This window comes from Manis javanica, chromosome 1 (genome assembly GCF_040802235.1).
Source record: "Manis javanica isolate MJ-LG chromosome 1, MJ_LKY, whole genome shotgun sequence".
Lineage (NCBI taxonomy): Eukaryota > Metazoa > Chordata > Mammalia > Pholidota > Manidae > Manis > Manis javanica.
In genome coordinates this window covers 160,632,215-160,642,570 of record NC_133156.1, presented here as the reverse complement: position 1 = coordinate 160,642,570, position 10,356 = coordinate 160,632,215, and the positions used below count along the sequence as shown (strand labels likewise).

The window sequence follows — 10,356 nt, the reverse complement described above, 5'->3', positions numbered from 1 at the left end:
ATTAAGATAGTGTTCAATTTTACACATGCACTTGGAGAAAACTGACACCTCTGTAATGGTGAATCATTTTCCCCCAAAGTGAAGGATTTCTTTCCATTTGTTCAAAATGTTCTATAGTTTTCCTTGTGCAGGTTTTTGTGCACTTTTTGAGTTTATTCCTAAGTGGTTTTTTTTCCTGCTGTTAATGTAACTAGGATTCATTATATCTTCTAGTTTATTATTGTAAATTCAGAATAAGGCTTTCTTTTGTATGTTAATTCTATATTCTGCTCCAGTAGCGAATGCTATTGTTAGTATGAACTTAAGACTTGATTCTTTCAGTTTTTCAAGTATGCTTATCATACCATAACATCCACAAATAGGACAAAATTTTCCAATTCTTTTATTTTCCAAGTCTTACGGCTCTAATTTTTTCCTCTTGAGCCCTAATTATTTTCACCAGAGCCAAGGATGATGGAATGATGGACACAGGGAGGTGAGAGGGACTGTGGACTGGAGGACAGGAGGAAAGTCTGACAAAACTGGGAAAAGCACCTTTTCCCCAGAAGAGAAGGCAGTATAGAGACTGAGCCACTGATTTGTCAGTCTCCTCCGAAGAAAGGGATCATGTGGAGGTGAGTCTTGGCCTCAAGAAATGCTAAGGCTGGGAATGAGGGGCGGTATTTAACAGCACTCACTCTACTGCTGTGGTGGACCCAAAGTTTACCATACAACCTACCCCAGATTAATCCGTGTCCTGATTTCAGAGGTGAGGCCAGGGAAAATTCATTCACAGTTTGCTGCCAGATAAATGAATAAACTGTTTTCAGAGGCCTATAATTCTGTGGTAAGGAGTTAGGTAAACTTTAAGGCTCCTTATCAATCATTAATTAATGAAAGCTCCTTGCTCTCATGGAATCATTTAACTCACTCTCTATCAGTGGTGGTGCATATTACCAAATCTGAGGATCTTCTAAGAATACATCAATCCCAGACTGCGTCTCCACGGATTTAATTTGACCAGAGACGGAGCCCCGAGAGAGCTGTCGTCTTTGAAAACTCTCAGGTGGTTCTAAACCGCAGCCGAAGCTGGGAGTCCTATGCCTACCCCACAAATGTGCAGGTCTGTATTACCTGTGTCTGCTTCATTGCCAGGAGGTGGCGAATTAACCCAGGCGTCCAGGAAAGGACTTTGTTTAACTCAAATTCGGAAAGCTGCATTGCCAGAAGCCTGGCGCCCAGCAGTTTTACAGTTAAGACTCTGCTGAGTTTTACTCAGTGCCTCCTGTGTGCCCCGCAGGACTAAGCACTTTTGCAAATGTGTATAGCCTGAGGTTCAAGCAAGTGAAACAGTGCCTGGTACACAGTAAGCTCTCAAAAAAAAATGTGTCTTAAGAATGACTTGCCTTATGCGTCGCTGAGATGAGGATGAATTCACTCATCATTCTGTGACCTTGCATTATTTTTAATTGTAAACATCGGATCACTGAAACACATTCCCATTTCCGACTTCCTGGACCGAGGCCTTTTTTTACACGATTGGATCTGCGGATGGAGAATGCGCACGGGGCCTGGAGACCTCGTCCACCCAGTCACCGTTCCAAAGCCAAACACCTGCCGTAATAAGGTGGCGCCCACAGTGACCCCTGTCACGTGGGTTCCGCGGCAGGGGCAGAGGGACGGGTGTAGGGTGTTGCGCATGCGCACTGCTTCTGCGCCAGTTTTCTGAGGAGCGGGCGCAGACTCAGAGGCTTCTCTTCCTTCCCGGCTCCGCGCCGCTTACTCCTGGGGGGCGGGGCGAAGGCCAGGCTTGGAGAAGAGGCGGGGCGGCGGCTGCGCGCATGCGCGGAAGAGAGCTGAGGGGCGGTGGCTTCGCGGCTGGCCTGGCGTGAGTGGTTAGAGACGAAATGCAGGTGAGCAAGCCTGGGAACGCGAGGTCTGGAGGCTGTGGTCGCTCGTTTGACCCACTGGGTGCGCACCGGACCCAGCTTTTCCCGATCGGGCTTGTGAGAAGCTCCGGGCGCCACATGCACCGGGGAGGCCACGCGAATCCAAGCAAGGCGCAGGCGCAGTGCGGGAGGGCAGGCGTGGTCCCGCCGGGACCCCTGGGCTAGGCGTTTTCACCCCTGTGTGCCCCACCATCCGACAAATCGTTGCCCTTTGGAGCTGCTGCTTCTTGAGGCTGGCTCCCGTGGGGTCTGTGAAGTACTCGTCCGATCCCATCTGACAAAGTTACTTCCTATGTATTACCTCTTAGTGAGCACCTAAGCAGGTGTGCTGTGAACCTGTTGTATGGCAATGGAAGCTGAGGCTCACAGATATTTGAAGAGTTCCGCCTAGAGGTCACATAACGTAGAACGGTGGAGGAACCCGGGTCCCTGATTCCACGTAGAGCTGTGTGAGGGGCTGCCTGTTCCCCCTAACCCAGGTGTTCGGATTGAGGAGAGCCACCTTTCGGACAGCCTTGCCTCCGGAGCTCAGCCCGAGGATCCCTCTGCTCAGTTTTCTGCCTTAAAGTAGGTAAAACCAAATCCCCTAGTTTTGTCCTTTCATCTGGAATTTGTTGATGGAATTTGACTAAAACCCAAAGATTAGCCTTTCACTATTCATTCACTAAATGAGTGAAGACACCGTGGAAATGGCTGCTTTAAGAGCAAAACCCTGTGACATGTTAATTGTGTCACTGGCCAAGGACCTTCCTCTGAAGATCACTCTGCTGCCTCCCAGATCTTGCTGTGGTCAGGAATTCTGATTAAATCGTCTCTGACTCACACCCTGGGTTTGGTTGGGGCAGGAGGCATGGGAGATTTGGGGAGGATGATAATTTAAAAACACTGTGTCTGCCACAAGCCGGATACTCTTATATGGTGAAGAGGAATCTCCAAGGCTGCCCCAGCCTACTTTGCCTTGTCTGTCCTTCAGTTCCCTGTTTAAAAAAGTCACCTCTCCAGAGGTCCTCCCTGACCGTCCTGGTGAAAGTCTGCTATTCATTTTTCTTCTGATGTTTCTCACCAACACCATGATCGGAGTTGTGGGTGGAGCCTGGTTACCCCAGTGCCATTTCCACAGCACTCCTTGTTTTCATAGTCCAACCCAGGTACATCGCAGTGGTCATGCTGAGCCATGCAAAACCAGTGTTTGGGCAGCTGGGTTCTGGAGCTAAGAGAACACTTTGACATTTATTTTTCTGACCTTTGGTCCTGGTAAATTTGCCTTGTCTGGCAGGCCTGGGTCTTCCTAATGCCAGTTCTCTCCCAAGCCTGTGAGGGTCAGTCAGGTAGATAAAGGTAAGGGCTTAGAAGCATGCCCAGTACCTAGTACTCGGTACATGTTAGCCATTGTGACCCCTATTCCGAGGGGTCTCAGTTCTTCCTCTCAGGTTTGTCCATTAGAGAATTAGCCCAGTATCAGACTCTCCGCCCTCTCTGATTCTCCTGTAGCCACTGAACACTTTGAGGTGCTCAGTATCTCTACTCTTTCCCTTTGTATATGCTGGTCCCTCTGCCTGGAAATAATTTCCTAAGTTCTCACTTTTGGTGTCTGGTTTCTTACCCTGCAGTGATGGATAAATGTCACCTCTTTTGAGATAATGCCCCTGCCTATCCTGTAACTCTCAAGGTCAGCATCCTGTTGATAAGTGCCCAGGTCACAATTGTAATGTGTATCTTCATTTATTTAATTGTTCATCGCCTGTCTGTTCCTCTCATCTCTAAAATAGCTGACCAGCATTTACCTTGCTTCCCTACCGTCTAGTGCAATGATTAACATATACTAGGTACTTAATAAATATCTGTTGAATGGTTCGTCCAAGTCATGAATAAAAATATTGAACAGAAGCCAGGTCAGAGCCTTGGTATCAGTGTTAATGCCAATCTTCACATGATTTCCTGGTTTTTACCCAAGACTAGCTCCTTGGTGGGGCATGGGCTGGAGGACAGGAAGAATGGAATGGACTGTGGATCTTCTGACATTCTCTCAGAAACAGACCACAGAATAATTTGGTTTGAATTCCTGTTTGTACCACGTTTCCCACCTGACCCTTGCCCAGCCTCACGCCCTCTGTAGTGGACTTGGCACTCATCGTGTCCTTGGTCCTGCTCTAGGACCCCAATGCAGACACCGAGTGGAATGACATCTTACGCAAAAAGGGCATCTTGCCCTCAAAGGACAGTTTGAAAGACTTGGAAAAGGAGGCAGAAGAGGAGGAGCAGCGTGTCCTTGAACAGTCAGTTGGTGAGCTTACTTGCACTTTTTATTCTGTGTCAATCTGGGTAGGAAACAGCTTTCTAAGCCTCTGATGGCTTCGGTAGGACCCTCTGAGCAGGAGTCGGGAGCCAGGGATTGAAGGGCTGGATGGGCACTGTTGCTGTGACCTCCAGTGAGTCCTGGATGTCTCTAGCCTTCAACTTCCAGTGCCGGAGAATTAGGGAGACGTCACAGACCCCTTGTGTTTCCACACTTCCTTGTCTGTGTCAGAGGAGCACATGATAATCCTGAAGAAACTGTGGGGTCTGAGAGGCATTTTCTCAAAGGTAGCTGTATCGCCTGAACCTGAATCCCTGGGGGTGGGGCCTGGGGCATTTTAAGAAAGTACCTCAAAGGATTTCTCATTCACACCAAAGTTTGAGAACCATTGATCACAGAGGCTAACTACTTCTGTGTCCTGTCAACATGTTAGAGCTAATTTACAGAAGGATGTATTACATTTATCCAGGAAATGTTTATTGAATGATCACTGTGTGCCAAGTGATGTTCTAGGCAGTGGGGCTTTAGCTGTACACAGGCCAGACAACATCCCTGTCCTTCTGGAATGTACATTCTTGTGCGAGAGACAGACAGACAATGTTTAAGTGAAATGTGGAGAATATGGCAGGGAAAGGGGCTCGAAAGGGTTGGTGGAGGTGAGTATAATTCTAGAGAAGGCCCCCTGGGAATGACATTTGAGTAGACCTGAGGTGGTAAATTGAGCTACTTCAGCAAGTGAAAGCATGTTAGAGAATCTTCAAGGAAGCCAGTAGGACCCAGAGAGAGTCATAGTAAGTTGAGAGGCAACTAGGAGTCAGACCACTTAGGACCTTGTAGCTTAGCTAGTAAGAACTTGGCTTTACGCTTAATGGGGCAGGAGGCCTTGGAGGTTTGAACAGAAGAATAACATGTCCTCCATGTTGACAGCACCATCCTGTGCTGCCTTGCTGAGCAAGGACTTTGGGGGGCACGGCAGGAAGTAGGGAGAGGAGTCTGGAAACTAGTGCAGTTATTCGAGCATGGGATTCATCGGCTTGGACCAGCATGGTGGTGGAGGAAATGGTGAGAAGTGGTCAGGTCTAGCTGTATTTTGAGAGTAGGACCAACAGGATTTGCTGATGGATCCTTTAGGCGATATGAGAGGAAATCAGTCAAGCGTGGTTTCAGGTCTTTGGGCTTGACAGCCTGAAGGGTGGGGTTCCCTTGGCTGAGGTGAGGGAGGCTCAGAGAGGAGCAGGTTGGAGGGGAGATTGTAACTCTGTGACATAGGAACTTTGAGATTCTAATTAAACAAATAGAGATGGTACATGGGCAGTGGGTATGTTTTTCTCCAATTTGGGAGTTGTCAGCCTATTGGTAGAACATAAGGCCATGAGATAGAGTCACCAAGGGAGTAGGTATAAAGAAGAAAAGGAGTCAGATCAGCAAAGGGTCCAAAGGATGGGCAGTGATAGAGGTAGGAAGTGAGAAGGCATCCTGAAAGCGAGCGGACAGTCTTTCAAAGGAGGCAGTGATGGGTTGAATCAAAGGCTGCTCCCCACTCAAGAAGTGGAGGCCATCGTTGACCTTGATAAGAGCAGTTTGGTGCAGTGATGGGGTGGGGTTAGGGGTCAAAAGCCTGTTTTGATGTCAAGAAGCAAGAGTGCTTTTGGCAATAAAAACAAAATACAGATGCTATAGCAGCTGGAGAAAAGAAAAGATAGAGCTGTCCCCCTCTCACAAGAAAAGACCTAGAAGTCGCTGGGTAATGCCTTTAGTTTAGGAAGGGTGAGTTCAGCTTGGGACACCCACTGCTATCCGCCCATCTCCTTGGAGATTTGAGCCCTGTCAGTGGACAGGTCCACAAGCTCATGTGCTTGAAAATCAGCCCTGGGTGAGTTTAGGTAGATGCAGCTCTCTTGTTTTATAAGCTTGAGAAATTTCTTGTACCCTTGATACTGTGTGGAGGTTAAGAGAGTCAAGCCTGCAGAAAACAGCGTAGTTCTGTCTTGTGAAAACACCTCAGCTTCTTAACTTAAGGGTGTAGTGTAGTACCATAAGTGCTTTTTATTTTGGTTTTGGTGGGCTGCGGTCTGCAGGTGCTGCACGTACATCTTTAGGAGAAGAGTGAAGGGAAAAAATCCAAATGCATGTTTGTTCATCTTGTACATTTTTTGGTTTTTGCTGACTTACCCACATTCAGTGAAAACGTATGAGTCTATGACCTTGGAAGAACTGGAGGAAAATGAAGATGAATTTAATGAGGAAGACGAACGTGCCATTGAAATGTACAGGTTAGTGCCACCCAGAGGGACTGTTCCATTTTTTGTGTGGCACTGAAATATGTTTCCATTGAGAAATTAATTTTCTAACTGAGATAACATTTGTAAAGGGCTGTAAGTAAATAATAGTACTGCAGAGTTCAATGAACTGGTCTTGAACTTTTGCCAGTGTGGCAAATAAATAAACCTGGACCTTTGCAGAGGTTGCTGTCTGAAAGGGGTGTGTGTCCAGAGAGGCGTGTGCGTGCCCCGGCTGAGTCAGATGTCTCCCTCCTCCTCCTGTCTTGCAGGCAGCAGAGACTGGCCGAGTGGAAGGCAACAAAACTCAAGAATAAATTTGGAGAAGTTTTGGAGATCTCAGGAAAGGATTATGTTCAAGAAGTTACCAAAGCCGGTGAGGGCTTGTGGGTAATCTTGCACCTTTACAAACAAGGGTGAGCTGATATAATGCACTCTTTAAATCGTAATTTGAATTTATATCTTGAACCTCTCCGGCTTAGTCCATATTGGAGTTTTTTGGGTTTTTTTAAACTAGTATTTTATGTTTTTGTGGCTGATTTACCCGAACGGTAATGCCTAATTTTTGTCTTAAGACTTTGAAATTAATATTTGTGACTCATATGAGCTCGTTGGTTGCACTGTAGCAGTGAAGCCTTTGCTTTTGTTGAAAAGGAATTCCTTATTCATCCCTCTAGAGAAACTCTGACATTTCAAAATTCCACGTAATGAATCATTCACAGGTGATGAGGGTGACCTTTTAAATGTTGTCTGACCTGTTCCACAATTCTAAATCTTGAATGTTTTCTCATATAAAAGAGCATATAATTATCTTTTACATTAAAGATGTTTTCCTGACTTAGTGTTGGATCAAATAAATTGGACTTGAGTTTTTGAGTTCTTTCTTCACTTTCCCTGAATATATTAAGAGAGTTTTTTAAAAAGGTTAATTTGCTTGGCTGGAGTAGCGGCATTGTTTGTGAAACTGCTGTGAGGATTTACATGGGGTAGAGGGTCATTGAGCTTCGTTCTGTATAAATGCAGAATCACATTGCTTCTACTTCTGTTTCATAGGATTCCTCTCCCACCGTTGTTTACTGTTTTCATTTTATAGGATTCCCCTCTGTGCCCTGATAAATCAGCACTTCAGTGGACTTGCCAGGAAGTTTCCTGACGTCAAATTTATCAAAGCAATTTCAACAACCTGCATACCCAATTTTCCTGATAGGAATCTGCCAACAGTATTCATTTACCTTGAAGGTGATATCAAGGCTCAATTTATTGGGCCCCTGGTATTTGGTGGCATGAACCTGACAAGAGATGGTAAGAGCCTCTTTGAGACGGTCCAGGGCACCAGTGTGTGTTAGAGATGACCAGTGCCTGTTAAGGATGGCGAGGGGATCTTTCTGTTGAAGATAGTGCCTGTTTCCTAGACATGATTTGTCGGTCACCTGTGCCCTGTGAGAGATCCTTTAAAGGGAAGAAGCACCTTTAATCTCTGAATTTTTAGATGATTCATTGGCGGCAGTTACAACTGGGTTCTAATAGTTCTCAGTTAAAAGAGGACACAATGGACTTTAAAAAATATATATTTAATATTAATGTCTAGTATGTTTTATTTGTCCATATAGTTGAATATGTTTTAAATTGTAGCTCAAGATGACATCATTTTTTGTTTCATTCATATGAACATACTAGATGTATATCTGTATGTGTATAAATGTATGTATATGTAAATCTCTAATAGAAATATTTTCTCAATTGAATATCTTACTTTTAAATTAAATTAAGTTTATTTAATTCTGCCTTTTAACTCCTGAAGAATGTGTCTTTTTATTCCTTTCCACCTGTTACACATGAAGGTTACAAATTACAGATGTACACATAACATGGAAGGGAATCTAAGGCCTGAGAGCTTCCTGCTAAGTCAAATTTTTTGTCTCCCTATTGAAATAATATATCCAACTATACTTTAGTAGTCTTTAAAAAATATATTAAGATATGACTTTATATACTACTTTCTATAACTTTTAAGATATTAACCTGGGAAAAGTACAAGCATATGCATACCCACATTATGTCAATTATACATTATGCCAATGTTCAAAGGCATACAACACTTCGACCTCAATCTATGTTTGCATCTTATGCTGCTCTTTTTGAACATACCATGAAGGGAGAGATGTGTGTATAATAGTAGTTATAAGTCTTTATTTCTAGAAAAAGTCCTATTTGAGGATTAGTGAGCTTATAAAATAATGATTACTACATGTAAATGAACAATAACATTAAATACATGCACTTATACATATGTTTGTATGTGTGGATCTAAATGTATTCTTGAGTCAAGAATCAGAAATCTTAAGATTTTTTTTTAAGAAATTTGTTGGATTTTCCTAACATTCAGTTGAGGTACCGAGAGCTGACAATACTGGTGTTAGTCATCTCTACGGAGAACTCTTAAGTTATAGGGCTTAGTTAAAATGGTTGTCAGATTTTAGTGGAAGTACCTAATGAGCGGGTTTTTTCTTGTAGAATCTCTCATATAGTCCCTTTCTCTGCCTGGGTCAGAGTGGAAAATATATCACATGATTTTGCTTCAGAAGGTGTCACACCCATGTAGAGTTTTACTGATTATAGGAGAGTGAGTGACCTCCTATAGGAACTGGTTCTGATTCTTTTATTTTCTGGTACTTTTTTTTAAGCTTGGAATAAATATTTCTAGGATGTGACCCTATATCTATCCTGGTTCTAATAGATATCAGACATGAGGCTTAAGAATTTCCTTTTGCTAACTAAAATTAGATTTAGTGATTGGATTGCCAGCAGGACTATGAAAAGTATTTTCTTTAAATGTTTCATGCTGATTTCTTTCCTGGGAAATTGTATAATCTGAGAAACTAGTTATTAGAACACAGGTTCAGTCTTTGTTTTTTATTTTAATTACCACATAGGTTCAAATGTGTGTAATCTCTCGGGATCTCGTCTTCTGACAACATGAAAGTATTTTTGCTTTCCTACCTAAAATTCTGTTTTTTTTCCTTCTAGGCACCTTTTAATTATGCCACTAAAATCAAATTGGCCTCAAATGTTGATGATTGTAGTTCCTACTTAGGAGTAAGCTAGGGCTTACTGGAAGTGAGGGTGAGGGCCCCATGCAGACTGTGTCTTAGGTGACTTGCTCTTTCTTTGTCGTGTAGAATTGGAGTGGAAATTGTCTGAGTCTGGAGCCATCAAGACAGACCTGGAGGAGAACCCAAAGAAGCCAATTGCAGACGCACTGCTGTCCTCCGTGCAGGGCTCCGGCCCTGGGAGGAGGGGCAGCGGGTCTGAGGACCACTGAGGCCACCGTCCGGGAACGTGCTGAGCTTTCTTGATGTGACATCTTGTCTGGATTTTTTGAAAAGAAAAAGTAGGAATGTATGTTTCAGTTTTTAGCCTTTTATGATTATGTTTCAAATCTCATAAATACCAGAGATTATCACTGCTGGGAATCCTATTAAGTTTCTTGGGACTCTCTTCTTAAATTACCATTGCCTTAAAAAAGTAAAAGTAATAACTAGCTTTTGGTGTGGCAAATGTCTACGTTCCTCACTTATATTTTAAATAAGCTGTAAAACTATTCATGGTTAGTTCACATGTACTTATATAGAAAGGAATATGGAGTTTTGAAAAAATGTGAGTAAATTATACAGTGGAAAAATTGCAAACTAAGCTTTGCAATTACATTTTGTTTATTTTTGTTTTATAAAGCAGCAACAGGATTATTAAATAAAGGAGTGATTGGTAGGGAAAAATCTCAGTATTATATTTAAAAGGAATAGGCAATTTTTATGAAACAAATATTGTCATGTCAAACCAATAACTGAAAGAT

General features: G+C 43.3%; 1 protein-coding gene across 2 annotated transcripts; it reads left to right on the top strand.

The window, feature by feature from the left end:
* Nucleotides 1-1,737: 1,737 nt before the first annotated feature.
* PDCL3 (phosducin like 3) lies at nucleotides 1,738-10,046 on the top strand. Of its 2 annotated transcripts, XM_073239583.1 has the most exons (7): nucleotides 1,795-1,892; nucleotides 2,237-2,495; nucleotides 4,083-4,212; nucleotides 6,407-6,497; nucleotides 6,776-6,919; nucleotides 7,597-7,805; nucleotides 9,683-10,046. In XM_073239583.1, exons 4-7 carry the CDS (start codon nucleotides 6,424-6,426, stop codon nucleotides 9,823-9,825), a joined length of 570 nt encoding a protein of 189 aa, XP_073095684.1. In that variant the 5' UTR covers nucleotides 1,795-1,892; nucleotides 2,237-2,495; nucleotides 4,083-4,212; nucleotides 6,407-6,423; the 3' UTR covers nucleotides 9,826-10,046. The 2 variants fall into 2 exon arrangements, with proteins under 2 accessions (XP_017535770.1, XP_073095684.1); XM_017680281.3 differs by lacking the exon at nucleotides 2,237-2,495 and having other exon boundaries at nucleotides 1,738-1,892.
* Nucleotides 10,047-10,356: the final 310 nt, after the last annotated feature.